Source organism: Polypterus senegalus, chromosome 9 (assembly GCF_016835505.1).
Source record: "Polypterus senegalus isolate Bchr_013 chromosome 9, ASM1683550v1, whole genome shotgun sequence".
Taxonomy (NCBI): Eukaryota; Metazoa; Chordata; class Cladistia; order Polypteriformes; family Polypteridae; genus Polypterus; species Polypterus senegalus.
Window position 1 is genome coordinate 13,583,790 of NC_053162.1, and position 22,219 is coordinate 13,606,008.

Genomic DNA, 22,219 nt, shown 5'->3' on the forward strand with positions numbered 1-22,219 from the left:
ACTGTGTTACTGTCTCTTAAATAAAGAAGTATGTCATAACCATGGAGGTTTAAACCTGTCCAAACCGGCATGACAAACAAAAACACTCTTTAATACAGTTGTGTTTCCCCTAGTGTGCCGGAATACTGCTAAGTTTAAAAGTTGAGCAACGTGTTAGTTGGAAAGTTTTAGTCAAATTGAACAAAACACCCAGTGTAATCTTTTTAAATGCTTACTGAGGCTTACGATGAAGGCTGCACGTCTCGTGTGCACGTGTTTTTCCTAAATTGAAATCGTTGCTTAAAGGAACACGTTTTGAGTCAGCAGTTGCAGTAAAGAAGAAAACGTCAGATGTCTGATCTGCTCCATCGCGGGGGTCTGGAACGCAACCCCCGCGATCGAGGAGGGATTACTGTAATTCTTTTGGTTGACAGTTGGTTCAAAGCTTAGCCCATCAAGGTCCCCCGTATTTGTGTTACAGCTCTTGGTTCAAGACGAATATTTAACTTGTGCCATGAGAAGATATGTCTAGGGTGTCACTCGGTGATTTTATCAGGTAATGTACAGACGTTGCATTCCAAAAACAGGCCCAGCTTGTAGGACTGAGAGTCTTTAACTGACATTAAATGTGTCTGGTAGCGACTTTCTTTAGCCAAGGATGTGTCATCCATGCATAGGAAAATGGGAAGTGTCAGTCTGTCCTACACTGCACTTTTCCTCCCATAATACAAATGGCCCCATATGTGGGTATTAAGTTGATGGGCGAATCTGAACTGGCCCAATATAAATAAATCTGGGAATTTGTTTGAGTTTCCTGCAGTAGACTGCACCCTGTCCAGGACTGCTTTCTGCTTTTGTAGCCTGCCGTGCCGATATAAAGTGTGGCCCGCCATAACTGTGAATTGGATTAAGCAGCTTTGATAATGTTACAGTATATAACGTGGCATGATGCTTTTTCACAGGGCTGTATTATATGCATAAACACATAACTAAGTTTTAGGTTATTAGGGGCCAGAGTCTATCCTGGCAGCATTGGATTCATGGCAGAAACCAGTACTGGACGAAGCACCAAGCTATTTTAGGACTTGTAGTATATTAAACCACAATAGAGAATTGGCAAACTCCATGTTCATAACAGTCAGGACTAGGATTCAAACACAGGACACTGGATCTTTGATCGTGACTATGCCACCATGCTGCACAATATAACATATCACAGACTTGTTTTTCTTTCTTTCTTTCTTTCTTTCTTTCTTTCTTTCTTTCTTTATATACTGACTATATATTTAATCCGTAGTAAAGAGCAAACCCTGCTGAATTTGCTTTGCCTCAAGTTGAGCGGAAACATAGAAAGGTTCAAGAAAATTCCCATAAAGCTTCCTCCTGAGACTCTGTCACTTTGTGGTGCCTTTTGTCACCTCCTATGTCCAGCAGGGAGAGCTAGCTCTCTTATAATGAGTTCTCTTGTGATTGTGGCGTGTTACTATTTCCTCTAGGGGTCGCTAGCTCCCTAGTTGGAATAAGTTCTTTTTAATTGTGGCATTTTAAGTAACCTGAAACTATGTGGATATAATGTAAAAAGGCGATATCCCTCCTGTAGTGATATGGCAGTAAGAAATCATATAACTTAGCTTTCTTTAATGACGATTTACACAACATTACAGACGAAGGAAGCCAAATGGCAGGACAATTACCCAGGTGGGACCTCGATGTATACAGTCTGCCATTTTTCGTCGCTGTGATGAAAGGATTTTCAGGACGGATGACGTTATCACCCATCCATCCGTTGGCTTTGAGGTGTTTGGCCGCTGTCCAAGTCTTTTATACTGTTTTCTCCACATGTTGGCCTTTACTTATGTTCCAGACAAGGCAAGGAGAGGATTCCATTTCATCTCTAACATACAGAAATAGTACAATGCCCATTTTCTTAGTTGTCCCCTTCTTTCTTCAAATGCTTGCCTAGCAGTTTTAAATGCTGAGAGCCCCTGTGTGCTAACTTTGGCCTGGCCTGTACATGTGAGTGGATATTTGCACAGAGCACTGTGACATTAAACTTATATTCTGATTACAGTTACTTAACCTGAATCTAGTGATACAGCAGTAAGAAATCACACAAGAGAATTAACTTAGCTTTGTTTAAAGTCGGCTTACGCTGCATAACAGACGAAGGAAGCCCAAGATTTTTAGCCTGCCGATGCATGTTGGTGCAGTGGAAGGCATTTTCAGGACTGGACGACAAAATCTCCCATCCGTCCGTCAACTTCAAAAGGTGTGCTGGGCAATGTTCCAATGCTTTATACCCTTTCTTCACGTGCAGGACCTCCCTTAGGTGAACATGCACTTCCAAACAAGGCAACAGTGCTTAAAACAAGGATACAGTTTCATGCTGACTTAAACGGACAGAAATGGTGCACAGCATCTGCAAGTTTTCCGTTTGTACCAATCTGTCTTATATTATAATGGTTGCCAAGTAGTTCTATATGGTGAACCTCAGTGCTTAATCTGGCTCTGTGTCAGCTGTGAATGTGAGTAGAAAAAAAGCAAATTTATAAAATATATTTGCATAGCGCACAGTGACATATTAAACGTATGCTTATTACACCTCCTTTTATACTTGCTGTCTTTGAAGACGACTTTCAGCATCTTAGGTCTCCAAGGCCTTTTCACCTCTTCCTCGGGTGCCTCGCACTCGCACTTCCTCTCTCTGTCGCATCACCAAAGCCCAGCTGACCAATCAGATTGCTCTGAGTGACTGGACGCACACACACACACACACACACACACACACACACACTCTCTCACTGACAGATTGGTCTAAAACATGTCAAGAATATTCATTCAGGACTTTGGCTACACATCCTGCACACAGCGGTTATACTGTATGGATAACGGTAAGATGGTGATGTCAGCTAAATGTTAAAATAAATTACTTAGTTTATAATTATTACATTTAACAACCAGGGCAAAGAGGGGTTCTTTTTAAGAAAAAAAATAAGAGCTTATAATAGGAAATCCATCCATCCATCCATTATCCAGCCCGCTACATCCTAACTACAGGGTCACGGGGGTCTGCTGGAGCCAATCCCAGCCAACACAATAACAACACAACAACATTTATTTCTATAGAACATTTTCATACAAATAATGTAGCTCAAAGTGCTTTATATGATGAAGAAAAGAGAGATAAAAGACAAAGTAAGAATTAGAATAAGAGTAAGGTCCGAGGGCCAGGGAGGACAGAAAAAGCAAAAAAAACACCAGACGGCTGGAGAGAGAAAATAAAATCTGCAGGGGTTCAAAGGCCACGAGACCACCCAGCCCCCTCTGGGCATTCTACTTCACATCAATGAAACAGTCCTCTTTGTATTTAGGGTTCTCACGGAAGGACTTGATGATGACGGTCATGTAGACTTCTGGCTTTTAATCCATCACAGGGCGCAAGGCAGGAAACAAACCCCGGGCAGGGCGCCAACCCACCAGAGGACACACACACACACACCCACCCACAGCACACACTAGGGCCAATTTAGAATCGCCAATGCACCCAACCTGCATGTCTTTGGACTGTGGGAGGAAACCCACGCAGACACAGGGAGGACCGGGGAAACAAACCTGTGTCTCCTAACTGCAAGGTGGCAGCGCTACCTACTGCGCCACCGTGCCATCCTAATAGGAAATGAAAACTGTAAATTATTATGAAGATTAAACAAAAACAAGTTCACATCACCATAGTCATTAAGTTTAATGCTGATTGCCTTGAATCTGTTTTTTTTTTTTTTATTATTTATTTGTGTGTACGCATATATAAATATGCAGCACATATAAATTATTTACCAAAAATCTTGTAAGTTTTAAATTTTTATATTGCCTATTAAAATAAAGCAGTTTCTCTTTTCATTTTGCTGTATTTAATGCCATCTACATTTTCAAGTACATTACTTGTCTGGGCTTCTTACTTAGCTATTTTTGTGTCTGATAAAATTCTTTTTTTTTATATATATATATAAATTGTATCTTGTTTTAAAATTGAGTAACTGGTGCAGAGCTGTGCATTGATCTAACAAGAAAGGCTCAATAGAACAAAATGTTAAAAGTGAATTGAATGAATGATACAGTGGACGCCTCGAGTACGTTTTTCGGATTTATCCAAAGAGGCAGTCTGGATCTGTCAATTATATTTACTTCATTTTACTGTTGAAAAGTCATTCTAGTAAAGATATGCTACTTGATTGAATAAAATAAATCTCTTTAAAAGGGTTTTGTGGGCTTTCGTTTTTTGCTGCCTACCATTTATCTTTCTGCAGAAGCACATTGCTGTGTTTGCCTCGACTTGTCTAGTTTTTTTTTCCCATTACATTTTAGGATGAAGGAAGCGTTGGGTAGTTTCAGCCGCAACAAACCAATGTGCATGTTCTTGCAGAGACCCTGTGATCAATGTATCGATCCTCTCACTTGATTCTTTGTCAACACTGTGCGGTGTCTCAACCCTCCAGGGTTCGGTTTATTCAGTCGTGCGTAGCTGTCAGTCAGAGTCTGGCTGCTGCGTTCACAAATCCACTGCCGTGACATGTTAAGTTGTGCCCAACAAGTCTCCCATGTTGCTCGCTTCTCGTCAGGCCACTGATCTCATAAACAAGGTCTGCAGAGACCGCCGAGGCCAGTGACTGGCTGCAAAAAAATAAAAGAAAGAGAAATAAGTTGAAGCTTGTGTTTCACTTCCTAATCACTTCAGTTCTGAGTTTGCTTTTTCAGCCCCTTCATCGTGTTACAGAGTGAAAGTACAGTGCGGAGATAAGTCCAACAGCACAGAATCTTCAAAGACAGATGGGTGGGAATGCAGTGTCACATGAGGGAGCGTAATTTAAACAGGAGAAAAGGCAGCAGGTGAAGAAGGTGAAGGAACTCGATAAGAAACACATTGCTGGACTTGAACCTGCCATTTCCCAAATGGCAAGTGACACTTAAGGTCCCACAAATGTGACAACGGTAAATGCACCAACGTTTTTGGAAAGTTGTGCTAAGTGTGTAAGTATTTAGGTATGCACTCTTGTCAGTGAATGATACTAGAATTTACTAATACTAGTGAAATACATGGGCATAAAATAAAAGGCAAATAAAAACCAAATTAAAGATAAGGAGATATTAATACTCTGGGTGTTTTCTAAAAAGCTGCTTCTTTCAGTTCCTCTAGATGTTATAATGTACAGGTGCCGGTCATAAAATTAGAACATCATGACAAAGTTGATTTATTTCAGTAATTCCATTCAAAAAGTGAAACTTGTATATTAGATTCATTCATTACACACAGACTGATGTATTTCAAAAGTTTTTTTCTTTTAATTTTGATGATTATAACTGACAACTAATGAAAGTCCCAAATTCAGTATCTCAGAAAATTAGAATATTGTGAGAAGGTTCAATATTGAAGACACCTGGTGCCACACTCTAATCAGCTAATTAACTCCAAACACCTGCAAAAGCCTTTAAATGGTCTCTCAGTCGAGTTCTGTAGGCTACACAATCATGGGGAAGACTGCTGACTTGACAGTTGTCCAAAAGACAACCATTGACACCTTGCACAAGGAGGGCAAGACACAAAAGGTCATTGCTAAAGAGGCTGGCTGTTCACAGAGCTCTGTGTCCAAGCACATTAATAGAGAGGCGAAGGGAAGGACAAGATGTGGTAGAAAAAGTGTACAAGCAATAGGGATAGCTGCAACCTGGAGAGGATTGTGAAACAAAACTGTGGGGGAGATTCACAAAGAGTGGACTGCAGCTGGAGTCAGTGCTTCAAGGACCACCACACACAGACGTATGCAAGACATGGGTTTCAGCTGTCGCATTCCTTGTGTCAAGCCACTCTTGAACAAGAGACAGCGTCAGAAGCGTCTCGCCTGGGCTAAACACAAAACTGCTGCTGAGTGGTCCAAAGTTATGTTCTCTGATGAAAGTAAATTTTGCATTTCCTTTGGAAATCAAGGTCCCAGAGTCTGGAGGAAGAGAGGAGAGGCACAGAATCCATGTTGCTTGAGGTCCAGTGTAAAGTTTCCACAGTCAGTGATGGTTTGGGGTGCCATGTCATCTGCTGGTGTTGGTCCATTGTGTTTTCTGAGGTCCAAGGTCAACGCAGCCATCTACCAGGAAGTTTTAGAGCACTTCATGCTTCCTGCTGCTGATGAACTTTATGGAGATGCAGATTTCATTTTCCAACAGGACCTGGCACCTGCACAAAGTGCCAAAACTACCAGTACCTGGTTTAAGGACCATGGTATCCCAGTTCTTGATTGGCCAGCAAACTCATCTCACCTTAACCCCATAGAAGAGTTGTGAAGAGGAAGATGCAATACGCCAGACCCAACAATTCAGAAGAGCTGAAGGCCACTATCAGAGCAACATGGGCTCTCATAACACCTGAGCAGTGCCACAGACTGATCGACTCCATGCCACGCCGCATTGCTGCAGTAATCCAGGCCAAAGGAGCCCCAACTAAATATTGAGTGCTGTACATGCTCATACTTTTCATGTTCATACCTTTCAGTTGGCCAACATTTCTAAAAATCCTTTTTTTTGCATTGGTCTTAATTGATATTCTAATTTTCTGAGATACTGAATTTGGGACTTTGATTAGTTGTCAGTTATTATCATCAAAATTAAAAGAAAAAAACATTTGAAATACATCAGTCTGTGTGTAATGAATGAATCTAATATACAAGTTTCACTTTTTGAATGGAATTACTGAAATAAATCAACTTTGTCATGATATTCTAATTTTATGACCGGCACCTGTATTTGGTAACACTTTAATTTAAGAGTTCAAAAATGAATCTATAACTTATTTATTTTTATTTAACAAGACCTCAAGAAAAGCTTCTTTGGGTCTTCATAACAATGAATCAGTAGATGGGTTATCTTATATATAAACGTCTACGTGTGGAAGTGTGTGTGTCTGTCCGGCCCGGAAGTGCGAGGCTACAGCATAAAGCTCAAAGAGCAGGCAAGGCGGCCTCAAGTTTATGAGTTGAAAGAAGAAAGAAGTACGAGGCTACGGCATGAAGCTGAAAAATAGCGACTCCATCACCAGAGTGAAACTGACGAGGAAAGACAAACGAGAGTGAAACTCACTTAGCCGCTGATAGACAAGGGGGCGAGTATGTCCACAAAACAAAACCACCGATTCTGCATTTCAATTTTATTTTGACCATTTTAATAGTTTCCAGGAGCCCGGGCTTTTTACAGCACAGGGTTACACAGCTAGCAATATACTGTACCAGAGTAAATGAGTAACAGATACATTTCTGCAGTGCCTAAAGTAAAGTGTTACCATGTATTTTATTATTTGTGGAGTTTCATATAAAACACACTAAAAATGGGCGACCCGTTTTTGAAGTTCAGCAGGTATCATTGCCCTTTTTCTTCTTCTTCCAATTATGGTGTTTACATAATCAGCCTTTGCAATTTGCTTGACGTTCAGCAGATATCTTTTTTCTTTCTGGCATGCCACTTGGTTTGCCATAATAAACCCACAAGCACAGGTCACTTTTTCAAAGATGCTACGTAAAATGTTTTGAATTTCCAGAATGTATCCAGTAATAAGCCTTCCATTACGTACAGGATCTAGTTTGGATTTTAGCTCCAGTATTTGAAAGTATATATTGTGGAGACAGGCAGACACGTTCATTTTTCCCACCACACGTTTATTTACACTCTATACAATGTCTAAAGTGCTCCACGAACCCCACAAGTCCCCAAAGTCCTGGCCACACAATGCCTTTCTTCAGGCCCCTTTTATAGCACCCGAATGTGCTCCAGGTGGTTCCGGCAACCTTCCATGGACACGCCCCCGTGTGGCTGCATCCCCGGAAGCACTCCGGGTGTCCCCTCTCTTCTTCCCCCCCAGCACTTCCGGGTGTGGCGGAAGTGCTGGGGTCCAGGGCTCCAAAAGGCATGGGGACACCTCCTGGCGGTGAGCTTCAAAGCGATGTACCCGTGGCCCCCAAAGGAACCAGGGCGGTCGCCCCCACATGGTCTGGGGAAGGCGTAAGCCCTCCTCCGGACTTACTAGGCATCCCGGCAGGGTCGCCACCCCAGCCATCTCTGACAGTATATATACTTACACACGCAGACACAGGGAAAACATGCAAACTCCACGCAGGCAGGATGCGGGAAGTGAACCCAGGTCTCCTAACTGCGAGGCAGCAGCGTTACCCACTGCGCCACCGTGCCGCCCTTGAGTATCCACTTTCCAATCTAAAATCACAGGCGGCTGTGGAGTACTTTGATCAGATGGCAATAAATCAGAGAATAGCTTAGGATAATACATAAAAAAAAAACTATAAGAAGTGGCGCTAAAAATCAGCTTTAAAAAATCCAAATTAAACAAGTGGGTTTGTAGGAGTTCCGTTGTTTTTTTTTTTTTTAATTATTCACCAGCATTAGCCTGGCATATCTCTGTTGGTAAGACACTCCAGATTTTTGGTGTATAACAGTTAAAGGCCGTCTTGCCTTGATGCGATAAGCAGACCACTATTAGAAGGGACTGGGAATGTAAGGGGACAGGCACTCCAAAATATAGAATGAAGCAAGATTATTTAAAGCTTTACTGAATAATCTAAAATGGATTTTTTTCAAGCTGGTATAAAGATAAAATTTAAAAATTTTGAATCTGGAGAATGCTTACTGTAGAACTTCATTATGTTTCACAGAACAGTGTCTTCTATTTCTTGTTCTACTGTATATTAATTTTATTATTAACTTTTTTATGTAACTTTATTTATTTAGCAAACAATCCTGCCTACTACACTAGTTGCTAGAAGCATAAACATTTTTTCCATTGCATTCTGTTTAGTTTTTACATATAATTTACAGTATACACATAAATAAATGACAACATAATATAGCATTCTGAAACCTGCTTAATCCTTTTCCAGGCTGTAGGTGGGCTAGAGTCAGTGTTGTGCATGAACAAAAGAGCCTGTTCACTGAACAAGAACGGTGAACTTAACGTAACGCATTTGCAAGTGAAGAACTGGAACGTGAGCTAGTTCAATTTTATGTGACATTCTGGGTGTGGTTTAGGTCCACATTAAATGTTTTGCCTTATCCTGTAATGTAGGGGTGGAGCCGAATCCGAATACGGTATTTGGATAAGTACAAATAGTGGAATTTTACAAATATTTATTTCATGCAAAATTTTTTTTCCATTTATTCAGAAAAAATAATGTAAAATCAAATCGGCACTGTGTGTGTCTGCCTGCTTGTGCTTAAGCTGCATCCCCGCTGACACGAGGACGCGGTGAAGCTCCTCTTTCACTTTTAGGAAAATGTTGGACTTCGCGAGGCTACTTTATATTTCATCCCGTTGGACATGCAATATGTGACGCGAATTTTGACCGGCAGCGTAATAGATTAGTTCACCTACACGCTGGTTCCACAGTCACCATTTGTGTCACAATGTTGGAAATAGAGCAGTAATTTATATGTATACTAGCATTTATTTAATTTCTTTTTTGACTGGGAAGATATTAAGATATTAATTTCTTTTTTGACTGGGAAGATATTAGCATATATGGTTATATGTGTCTGTTGCTGGATAACTCAATAAAGTGTATTTAAATAAAAATGTCTTCAAAATTATTGTATTTTATTCAAGAACACTGTAATAGCTTAATATAAGGCATGCAGAATTGAAAGAAAGTAAACTCATGGGTTATTTATTCTTACTCTTTAAAAAATACAAAATGAACTGAACATGAACAAGTTCAAAATTGAAATGATGAACTATGAACGTGAATGTATTCATTTTAATCTGTGTGAAGTGAACTTTGAGCGAGTTCTTGTGAGGTGTGAACTTACACCACCCTGGCTAGAGTGCATTCCAGCACAACTGGGCACAAGACAGGAAGCAGCCTCAGATTGTCTGTTGTAATGGAGCACAGCTATTGAAAGACATTTGGGGTATTAAAGACCAAACTGTAAAAATAAAAATAATGTTACATTTACGGTAAAATACTGGCCAGAGTCTTACTCTAAAAAATAAGGTGACAATATTTTTAGGTCTGTGGTACAATTTTGTAGTAAAAACAGTTTTTTCTTTGCAACACATTCCAACAGAAGGGAATGTTTAACCATAACCAGAAATTCATGTAGTGTAATAAATATAACAATCAATAAACCATTAGAAAGTATTGTGAGGATCAAACCCCATTTCCCAGTTAGTTGGCCAGCGTATCGATATCCACGTCTACCATAAAGAGAAGACTGCATGACAGGAAATCCAGAGGGTGCACTGCAAGGTGCAAGCCACTCATAAGCCTCAAGAATAGAAAGGCGAGATTGGACTTTGCTAAAGAACATCTAAAAAAGCCAGCAGAGTTCTGGAAAAACATTCTTTGGACAAATGAAACCAAGATCAACCTCTACCAGAATGATGGCAAGAAAAACGTATGGAGAAGGCGTGGAACAGCTCATTATCCAAAGCATGGCACATCATCTGTAAAACACGGTGGAGTCAGGCAGTGTGATGGCTTGGGCGTGCATGGCTGCCAGTGGCACTGGGACACGAGTGTTTATTGATGATGTGACACAGGACAGAAGCAGCCGAATGAATTCTGAGGTGTTCAGAGACATACTGTCTGCTCAAATTCAGCTAAATGCAGTCAAATTGATTGAGCGGCGTTTCATGATACAGATGGACAATGACCCAAAACATACAGCCAAAGCAACCCAGGAGTTTATTAAAGCAAAGAAGTGGACAATTCTTGAATGGCCAAGTCAGTCACCTGATCTTAACCCAACTGAGCAGGCATTTCACTCGTTGAAGACTAAACTTCAGACAGAAAGGCCCACAAACAAACAGCAACTGAAAGTAAAGCCGCTGCAGTAAAGGCCTGGCAGAGCATTAAAAAGGAGGAAACCCAGCATCTGGTGATGTCCAGGAGTTCAAGACTTCAGGCTGGCATTGCCAGCAAAGGGTTTTCAACCAAGTATTATCCACCCATCCATTTTCCAACCCACTGAATCTGAACACAGGGTCACGGGGGGTCTGCTGGAGCCAATCCCAGCCAACAAAGGGCACAAGGCAGGAACCAATCCCGGGCAGGGTGCCAACCCACCGCAGGACACACACAAACACACACTAGGGCCAATTTAGAATCGCCAATCCACCTAACCTGCATGTCTTTGGACTGTGGGAGGAAACCCACGCAGACACGGGGAGAACATGCAAACTCCACGCAGGGAGGACCCAGGAAGTGAACCCAGGCCTCTTAACTGCGAGGCAGCAGCGCTACCACTGCGCCACCGTGCCACTCACCAAGTATTAGAAATGAACATTTTATTTCCAATTATTTAATTTGTCCAATTACTTCTGAGCCACTGAAATGAAGGGATTGTGTTAAAAAAATCTTTTTGTTCAACCCACTGAATTAAAGCTGAAAGTCTGCACTTCAACTGCATCTGAGTTGTTTCATTTAAAATTCATTGTGGTAATATACAGAACCAAAATGAGAAAAATGTTGTCTCAGTCCAAATATTTATGGACCTAACTGTATGTCCATGAAAGGCACTATTTAAATATTAATAAACAGGACAGTTCCAAAATCTGTCCAAATGTTTTGTGTGATCCTCCACATTATTATAAAATTTAAAAAGTTGTCATTCAAGACAGTACCTTTGCTTGCTGGCCTCCGCTAGTCTTTTAACCTTTGTATTTATTTATTTATTTATTTATTTATTTATTTATTTATTTTTAATAACTTTTTCCATTTTCCAGCAGCATTCCAATCAGCAGAGTATTTTACAAATCACATTAAGCTAGATAGCACAGTGAGCTCAGAAATTGCAGCCCATTTAATTTAAAATGAGAAGAGCAACCCTAGAAACGGAGAAGATTATAAGTGAAAGCATTTTAATATTCATAAATGCAAAGCACTGCTTATTTGTTGAAAAGATATGGGATACAAATGCAAAATTAATGGCATCAAAATAGAGAAAGAAGAATATGGAACCCTCAAGGGATATAGTGGACTGTGTGCTAGAAAGGACTGAGCGGTGAACGGCGAAAAAAAAACGAGTTTTATACTCGGAGCACAAGTGTAGAATAAAATTATTGAATGTTTTAATTAAACTTTGTTTAGAATTCTGGCTCCATTTGTGTGTACCTAATTAGGAGAGTGACACTGCTGCACTGGGAAAGGGTTACGAGTGTTAAGTCCTTCTGATCAGTGGAATAGATAAATGGCGCATTCTCAGTCAAAAACAGATACTCAAAGAAAGAAGTACAGTTACCCTTCCTTATTTTGCCTCATTACATCAAAAATGTATAGAATGCAATGGAATATAATTTTAAAAAGGAAATTGCTCAGCTCAGACTCCAGATGGGGGTATGATATAAACACACGAGGATAGACAAGGCCTTTTCTAGCCTTTTTAGCGGCTCCAGCCTTCATACCAACTGCACAGGCATGTTACATCCATCCAAAACAGTTCTCTTTGGGGGTCTAAGCCCACTTAAGAAACAACCTGCTTTTATCTAAGTTGAGCTATTAATATTCTCTGTCTGAGGAGCATTTGCGTGTTCTCTTCAAGTCTGCGTTGGATTCTGTTCAATGACTCAAGGTTTTTTTTTTTTTTTTCCCATTTCCCAAAGACCACCTTTTTATGTAATAGCTGACTCTACCTTAAAACATTATTTAATTCAATTCATTTTGATTTACAGTACAATGTAGGATATTTGTTGCAGACCTTACAGTATAGTCACAATACCACTTCACACAATACAACAGACGCAAATTATTAAAAAAAGCAATGCTGATTAAAACAAAGGGTAACCCATTATAATAACTTTCCTTGTATTAATTAATAAAGCTTTACAAACATTTGTAATTAAATACCTTCCACCTCTGATTTCATTGGATTCAGGAAGTGGTCAGACCCCTTCACTTTCTGCCCCATTTATTGTCTTGTAGATGTAATCCGAAATGAATACATGTGCCATTTTTGCCCATGTATCTACACTCAATAACCCATAATAACAAAGTGAAAACATGTTTTCAGAAAGGCTTGCAGATTTATTAACAATCAAAAGCTAAAATCTCTTATTCAAGTAAGTATTCAGGCCCTTAATTCCGTAGTTTGTAGAAGCCTCTTTGGCAGCACTTCCAGCACTCAGTGTGCCTCCTATGCCTTTATTCCTCTTCATGTGTCTCACACTCGCACTTCCTTTTTTGAATTTGTCACCAAACACAAACCGACCAATTAAATCAAAGACAAGCCGACCAATCAGACTGCTTGGAGGAACCAGACACACACACAGCACAGACCTTTACGTTTTATTATATAGTTGAAATGTTTACAATAATTATGTACTTTGTTGCCCTGTTTATATACTATTTGGCTTCTATTTGTGTTTGTGGGTGAAATCCCAAGAGGCAAAGCCACCCTGATGTCACTGCTGAAGGACGACCGTCAGAGGTAGGGCCACCGTGATGTCACTTTTGAAGGACCGCCCTTAGTCTTTATCATTTCTAGATAGATAGATAGATACTTTATTAATCCCAAGGGGAAATTCACATAATCCAGCAGCAGTATACTGATACAAAGAAACAATATTAAATTAAATAATAATAAAAATGAAAAGAATTAAAATAAAATTAATGTTCGCATTTACTCCCCCTGGTGGAATTGAAGAGTCGCATAGTGTGGGGGAGGAATGATCTCCTCAGTCTGTCAGTGGAGCAGGACGGTGACAAAAGTCTGTCACTGAAGCTACTCCTCTGTCTGGAGATGACACTGTTCAGTGGATGCAGTGGATTCTTCATGATTGACAGGAGTTTGCTTAATGCCCGCCGCTCTGCCACAGATGTTAAACTGTCCAACTTTAATCCTACAATGGAGCCTGCCTTCTTAACAAGTTTGTCCAGGCGTGAGGCGTCTTTCATCTTTATGCTGCCACCCCAGCACACCACCGCGTAGAAGAGGGCACTCGCCACAACCGTCTGGTAGAACATCTGCAGCATCTTACTGCAGATGTTGAAGGATGCCAACCTTCTCAGAAAGTATAGTCTTCTCTGACCTTTCTTACATAGAGCATCAGTATTGGCAGTCCAGTCCAATTTGTCATCCAGCTGCACTCCCAGATATTTAAAGGTCTGCACCCTCTGCACACAGTCACCTCTGATGATCACAGGGTCCATGAGGGGCCTAGGCCTCCTAAAATCACCACCAGCTCCTTGGTCTTGCTGGTGTTAAGGTGTAAGTGGTTTGAGTCGCACCATTTAACAAAGTCTTTGATTAAATTTCTGTACTCCTCCTCCTGCCCACTCCTGATGCAGCCCACAATAGCAGTGTCATCAGCGAACTTTTGCACGTGATAGGACTCCGAGTCATATTGGAAGTCTGATGTATATAGATTGAACAGGACCGGAGAAAGTACAGTCCCCTGCAGCGCCCCTGTATTGCTACACACAATGTCAGACCTGCAGTTCCCAAGACGCACATATTGAGGTCTGTCTGTAAGATACTCCACAATCCATGCCACAAGGTGTGAATCTACTCCCATCTCAGTCAGCTTATCCCTAAGGAGCAGAGGTTGGATGGTGTTGAAGGCGCTAGAGAAGTCCAAAAACATAATTCTTACAGCACCACTGCCTCTGTCCAGGTGGGAGAGCGATCGATGAAGCATATAGATGATGGCATCCTCCGCTCCCACCTTCTCCTGGTATGCGAACTGCAGAGGGTCGAGGGCATGACGGACCTGTGGCCTCAGGTGGTGAAGCAGCAGCCGCTCCATGGTCTTCATCAGTTGTGACGTCAGAGCAACAGGCCGGAAGTCATTCAGCTCACTAGGACGTGATACCTTTGGGACATTTCTGATGCTGAGAGTGGATCCTTCAGTGGTTCACTGAAGTTCTGTTGAGTGCATTTATTATAAATAATAGTTGGGTTTTCTGTTTTTTTTAAATGTTATTTTTTGATTATTGGATTGTGTTTGGGGAATTGCTGGCTCAGATTTAATTTGTCACACATAGTTACATGCAGTCAACCCTCGTTTATCGCAGTTAATCAGTTCCAGACTCTGCCGCGATAAATGAATTTCCGCGAAGTAGGATTCTTTATTTATAAATTGAATATTTTTGCAGTTAGAGCATAGAAAACCTGTTTATGACCTTCTAAATACATTTTCTAACATTATTAGAGTCCTCTAGACATGAAATAACACCCTTTAGTCAAAAGTTTAAACTGTGCTCCATGACAAGACAGAGATGACAGTTCCGTCTCACAATTAAAAGAATGCAAACATAAATTCCTCTTCAAAGGAGTGCGCGTCAGGAGCAGAGAATGTCAGAGAGAGAGAGAAAAGCAAACAATCAAAAATCAATAGGGCTGTTTGGGCTTTTAAGTATGCAAGGCACCGCCGGACAAAGCAGCTACAAGGAAGGCAGCAATGTGAAGGGAGTCTTTCAGAATTTTTTAGAGGAGCATCCGTATCCTCTAGGCCAGTGTGCGAACACCCCCTCCGTCAGGAGCAGAGAGAGACAGAGAAAAGCAAACAATCAAAAATCAATACGTGCTGTTTGGGCTTTCAAGTATGCAAAACACCGCACGGGAAGCATATCGTATATCATTGAGGAGTTTTATTTAATATGTAATACGTGCTCTGATTGGGTAGCTTCTCAGCCATCTGCCAATAGTGTCCCTTGTATGAAATCAACTGGGCAAAGCAACTGAGGAAGCATGTACCATAAGTTAAAAGACCCATTGTGCGCAGAAATCCGCGACCAGCAAAAAATCTGTGATATATATTTTGATATGCTTACATTTAAAATCCACGATAGAGTGAAGCCGCGAAAGTCGAAGCGCGATATAGCAAGGGATCATTGTACTCAGGACTCCAGGACTGGGCATTAGAAAAATATTTTAACAAATAGTAAATATTCAACTCTTTTTAATTATCAAGAAATATCAATATGTACAATGACAATATTATATTAATATGAAAATATAGAATAATTTAAAATATTAAATTATGTAAATAACTTAATATAAGAAGCCCCTCTGAACTGGTGTTTGCAGTCAGCCGTGTCATCTCCCATCAGAGGAGAGGCCATTGTTGGGATAGCTGGTATCTCTGATAATTCCTTTGCCCCGATTCTTCATCACTTGGTGTGGAAAAGTTGCCTTTTTAGACAAACACTGTTTGCTTTTTTCCTGCTTTGGTTTGCCATTTTTTTCATTGTTGAGATCTTTCATAATAATTGTTGTCTTTAAAAACATAATATGTTGGCCTTGTCCTTGCTAACCAAAAGTTTTGACGGTTCTTTTCCCTCGGAGGACATGTGTGTTTATTTAAGGGTATATTTGGTTTGTCTCTGAGTCGTTTTCTACAGTCTGGCTGTAGTTTTAGCTGATGGATTGATCTTATTATTTATCAATTCTGTTAACTTGTCTCTACATTGTTTTTGATGTATTTGAACAAATCTGTACCCTTATGTGCTAATTATGTATTTAGTGAGGGGTATCATCTGTTCTTTCATTTCCTCCTTACAGTTGTCTGCATCTGCACCTGGTGAGGCACACTGTGTCAGAACAAAGTCGTTTGTCCTGTTGTGGTGCATTTCTGAGGTAGCCATGATAGACTGGCCGTGTAGCTCTGTAAAGAGGACTACTCGTGTTCTGTTTTGTGTGTTTTATTTATCCCATTGCATGCCCAACCTACCTGGTCTCTTCCCAGGATTTCTTCCATGGAGTTTTTTCTTTTGGCAGTTTTTTTTCTTGACTGGTTGGGGTCAAAAATGGAGTCTGTTGAAGCCAATTGAGGGGTATTCCTTGTGTGATTTTGAGCTATACAAGAAATAAATAGTTGTTGTTATTTTGTAACAGTTAAGGCCAGGACCGCTTTTTAGGTCTATGTAGGCCGAAGCCAGCCTGTGGAGTTCGGGGTCAGGCTGCTTGGGGTAAGTTTTGCTTGTGGATGTTTTTGGAGGCTCACACCCTGTTTACTATATGAATGCACTCAAATCATAAGAGTGTCTCATTAGCAGTTATAAGTTTGTCAGTTACTAAATGGTTTTAACCTACTTCTTTAATAAAACATCTTCATTATGTTTGAATGCGATGCACTTGTTTTCCCTAATAGTTTTTCAGAGGAAATAAGTTACATTGTTAACCTATGGTGCTACAATTTCTTTTTATTTTTTATAGCAAAAATTTATTTTAGGAGCAGAAATATAAAAATTGTGTAATGCTAAAAAGATTAAACCTGATTGGCTAATCTGTAGCAGTGTTAGCACCAGTACTGTGTTAAAATATCCCTGCAGTTACTAAGCTGATGTCAGCTCTGTCAGGGTGTTACTGAAATTATTATCCTTGTTTGCTGATTATATGTGCTTTGTTTGCTTTTATACATAAACCAGAAGTGTAAAATACAACTGTACAGCATATTGTTAAATTGACAAAAGCCAGACATTCTTTTGACTGTCGTTGTCCATTGTAAGCACAGTTGCAGTAAGGTTTATGGTCTCCCCTTATATCATGTATTTGCCATATGTTCTGCTTGCCTTACTCTCTCTTTTATTTTATTTTATTTGATATATACATATGTATCTATTTGGTTGGATTTGTTCTGATGTTGAAGTTTCCCCCTGCTACAGCCTGAGCGAGTCCGCCCTCCGCGCCCTCCTCCTCCCAAGCTGCAGCGCTCCACAAGGCCTGTGAGTAACTCAGTTTTACCTTCCTGCTGTCACTGCTAATTGTAACCGCTTTGTCTGCACGACACTCGTAGATGCAGATTTTTTTTTTAGGTCCATTAGCATAGCCCCCCTTATAAAACCAAATTACAATATTTTTTTTTCTTATTTTTCCTCTGAATTTTTATTGTAATGCACAAAGGAGCACTTAAATTATTCAGACACGGCTTCATATGCTGGTACTGTAGCCTTGGTGTATCGAAATTTGTTTATAATTTCTGTAAATTGCCCAAGGCTTGTGCTAAAGTATATTTTGAGCCATGTCCACGTTAGGCTGAATGGATTTATTTTTTATTTTTTGGGATGCAGATGAGAGACAAGAGGTTGTAACACAGTGGATTCAGAAAGTCTTCAAACCCCTTATTTTGTAGATTTAATGTTGAAAGGATACACCTGCCATTTCTGCCCATTAATTTACATTTGGTAACCCATAATGACAAAGTGAAAACATGTTTTCAGAATGGTTTGCACATTTATTAAAAATCAAAAACCGGAATCTCTCACTCATAGCAATATTCAGATTCTTTGCTTTGGCACTGTCATTTTTTCTCAGATCCACCCTGTTTACTTTAATTGTCCAACATTGGAGTCCATCTTTGGCAACCTGAAGTGATTGGACATCAATGTGAAAGACACACATATACCTGGGTGTATAAGGTTCACGATTACCACTGCAAGATAGGACAACACAAAGCCATGCCATCCAAGGAACTCTCAATAGACTTCCATGATGAAGTTGCGGTGAGGCCTAGATCCAGGTGAAGTGGACAGTACCATTTCTAAAGGTTTAAGTGCTCCCTGGAGCACAGTGGCCTCAGTAATTGTGAAATGGTAGACTTTAGGAACCACCAGGGGTTCTTGCTAGAGTAACGAGGGAAGAAAGGCATTTGTCAAGAAGGTGATCAAGAACCCAATGATCAGTCTAACAGCGCATCAGAGGTCCTCTGCTGAGATGGGAGAACCTGTCAGACTGACAACCACGTCAGCAGCACTCCATCAGTCAGGTGTTTATGGTAGAGTAGCTAAACGGAAGCCACTCTTGAGTAAAAGGCACATGATGGCATTTAAAGGACTCTTGAGAGCATAAGAAGAAAAGATCTTTTGATCTGATGAGAAAAACATTGAACTTTATTGTTATTACTTATTTGGTTGACATCTTTATACAAGAGTGCTTACAACACCTGAGGTACAACTGGTGACATTTCCTTTATTTTTCCATTTGGAGAACATGCAGGTGAAGTGACTTGCTCACCGCTCCCCCACGCTGCCTGCCTAACGTTGAGTTGAATACCAAGTGTCTAATGAAGACCAGGCACTGCTGATCAGCTTCCTGATATCCAGGAAGACTGTTATGGGGGTGCTTCTCAGCGGCAGGGACTTTGAGACTGGTCAGAATTGAGGGAAACGAACCCAGAGAAGTCCTTGAAGAAAACCTGCCCAAGTGCACATGACCTCAGACTGTGTCAGTGGTTCACCTTTCAGCACAACAATGACCTGAAACATAGAGCTTTGGGACAAAGTCTCTGAGGGTCCTTGAGTGGCCCAACCAAAGCCCAGACTTAATCCCCATAAAACACGTTTGGAGAGGCGCTCACCTTCCAATCTAAGAGAGCTTGAAAGGATCTTCCAGGAAGAATGGGGTAAAATGCCAAAATCCAGGTGTACAAAGATGGTGTAGGCGGCACGGTGGCGCAGTGGGTAGCGCTGCTGCCTCGCAGTTAGGAGATCCGGGTTCGCCTCCCGGGTCCTCCCTGCGTGGAGTTTGTATGTTCTCCCCATGTCTGCGTGGGTTTCCTCCCACAGTCCAAAGACATGCAGGTTAGGTGCATTGGCGTTTCTAAATTGTCCTTAGTGTGTGCTTGGTGTGTGGGTTTGTTTCCTGCCTGTGTTGGCTGGGATTGGCTCCAGCAGACCCCCGTGACCCTGTAGTTAGGATATAGCGGGTTGGATAATGGATGGATGGGTAGACAAAGACGGTAGATTCTTACCCAAGAAATTCAAAGCTGGAATTGCTGCCCAAGAGGCTTCTGCAAAGTACTGAAATAAGGGCCGGAATACTTCTGGGAATGAGATTTTTGTAAACCTTTCTGAAAATCTGTTTTCATTTTGTCTATTTGGGTTTTTAAGTGGATCTTGATAGGGAAGAAATGTCTAATTTATCCATGCAACACAATAAAGTAAGCAGAAAACGAACGGGTCTGAATACTTTCTGAGTCCACTGTATGTTACGCAGCTCTACTGATTTTAGTGTTCCTGATTTGTGCTCCATTAAGCGAGCTCCCCAGAGGCTCTAAGGGTGGCTGTGTTTATGGACAATTCCATGGTTTGCAGTGCAGTATGAACTAACTGATCTGGAAGCGGTTAAAAATAAATGCCTAAATAACCCAGAACTTTTCTCCTTTGTGTGCATCTCGTTTCCTGTGGGAAGGAGTTTGGTGTCTGTTCTTTTGCTGCTTCGTCTCAGCGTGTGCACTCTTACTTTTGACAGTCACCTTCCTGCTTTGCTGTTGAGGTTGCTTAGCAGAGATTTCTTCTGTTTTCCTTTCATACTTGCATGATAACAGTGACTTCGGGGCAAAAGAAACCAAATCTGTGGAACGCCTATATTTGATTTTTGGCTGGGGTGTTATACTGTGTATAAGATTCAACTAGTAACAAGATGTGCGAATAGAACTGTAGACTGAGTGTGTAGCGTTGACTGCATTATTTTGTGTAAAATGTCACCTGAAGACTCACACTTGGTTTATGTTGACAAACCACGGCTAAGCCTGAGTTTAAGAATCATTACAGTTCATGTCTGCTCCAGAGTTTAAAATTACAAATCAAGCAGTTGAGACGTGATGAAAGTGCACATTGCAGACTTTAAGGGGAATTGCATAGAGTATTTATTAGAAATGACATTTCAGGGCACCATAATGTTTGGGACGATTGTCGTCGCAGGTATTTGTGATTCCTCAAGTGGGTTTCATAAGATACCTCCGTTTGCTTCTACACTTTGCAGTCTGTAGTAGTCATTCTTCAACATGAGGACAAGAGCTGTGCCTGTGAAAGTCAAAGAAGACATCATGAGGCTGAAAAATAAGAATAAAACCATTCAAGACCTCGGTAAAACCTCAGGATGACCAAAATCATGGAATATCATGAAGAAGAAAGAACACACTGGTGAGCTTAGTAATCACAAAGGGACTGGTGGGCCAAGGAAGACCCCTTCTGCTTATGACTGAAGAATCCTCACTACAGTAAAGAAAAAAGCCCCAAAACCTGACAGATGAGAAACAGTCTTCAGGGGGGGCGATGTGGATGTGTCAGAGACGACTATCAGCAGAAGACTTCATGACTAGTTAGCCACAAAAACAGGACGGCCAGATTACAGTTTGTGGAAAGGGATTTAAAAGAGCCTGCAGAATTCTGGAAAAAGGTCTTGTGGACAGACAAGACAAAGAGTGATGGTAAGAGGAAAGTGTGGAGATGAAAAGAAACTGCCCAGTATCCAAAGCTGACCACCTCATTGGTTCTACATGATGCAGAGGGGTGAGCATGTATGGCTGCCACAGGTACTAGCACACTTCTCTTCACTGATGATGGAACTGCTGATGGCAGTGAAGTGATGATTTCTGAAGAGGATAGAAACATCTGATCTGCTCAAGATCCGGTAAATCCCTCCAGACTCCTTGGACGGCACTTCATCCTACAACAAAGTAATGATCCAAACATACTGCTGAGGCAACACAGGAGTTTATGAAAGGTAAAAAATGGAAATTTATTGAATGGCCAATCCAGTCATCCTTTTTAAATCCAATTGTGCAGGCCTTCCATATTCTGAAGAGAAGAAGTAAGGGTGAGAAGCCCCCAAAACAAATAGGAACCGAAGATGGCTTCATTGGAGGCTCGGCAGAGTATCACCAGAGAAGATCCTGACCCTCTGGTGATTTCTGTGATGATCACAGATTTCAAGCAGTCATTGTACTCAAGGCATATGTGACATTATGTATAAAAAGTGTTTCTACATAGTATGACCAAAGCGTATGCAAACACGCTTAAATGAAAGTCTCTGCTTTTAAAGAGGAAGCTTTAAGGTCTACAAGTGGTTTTCACGTTTCAAACGAGGGGAAATGTCACTTGAAGACCAACCAAGATCTGGCCAACCTTCCACAATTAGGAATGACGAAAACTTTGAAAAAGTTTGCAATGCAATTTACGGAGATCGTCGCCGGACTATTGAAGAGATTTCTGAACTGACTTGTGTGTCTTGGAGTTTTTGCCATTTCCCTACTCGCCTGATCTTTGCTCTGTGCGATTTTTTTCTTGTTCCTGCCCATGTTAAACAGAACTCAAAGGAAGCCATTTTTGTACTGTGGAGTAAGTCAAAAACAATCACTGCAGGCATTGGTCAGCATTCCTCTTCAGCAATTCCAAAAATGTTTCCACCATTGGGAAAACCTTTGGGACAAGTGCATTCATTCACATGAAGAGTACTTTGAAGGAGACTAAAGTTA

At 40.9% G+C, this 22,219-nt stretch overlaps 1 protein-coding gene across 6 annotated transcripts in view; it reads left to right on the plus strand.

Annotated features, from left to right (window-relative positions):
* The window catches only part of dennd1a (DENN/MADD domain containing 1A), a 1,078,084-nt gene that overhangs the window by 957,293 nt on the left and 98,572 nt on the right, over positions 1 to 22,219 (plus strand). For 4 of the 6 annotated variants that reach the window (XR_005634853.1, XM_039762706.1, XM_039762705.1 and 1 more), the window contains exon 20: positions 17,628 to 17,687. The exons of the other annotated variants lie outside the window; for them this stretch is intronic. Coding sequence is in view for 3 of the 4 variants with exons in the window: in XM_039762706.1 (XP_039618640.1) it covers positions 17,628 to 17,687 (60 nt within the window). In the remaining variant the exon portion in view is untranslated. The remainder of the gene's footprint in view (positions 1 to 17,627; positions 17,688 to 22,219) is intronic. 6 annotated transcript variants of the gene reach the window in all.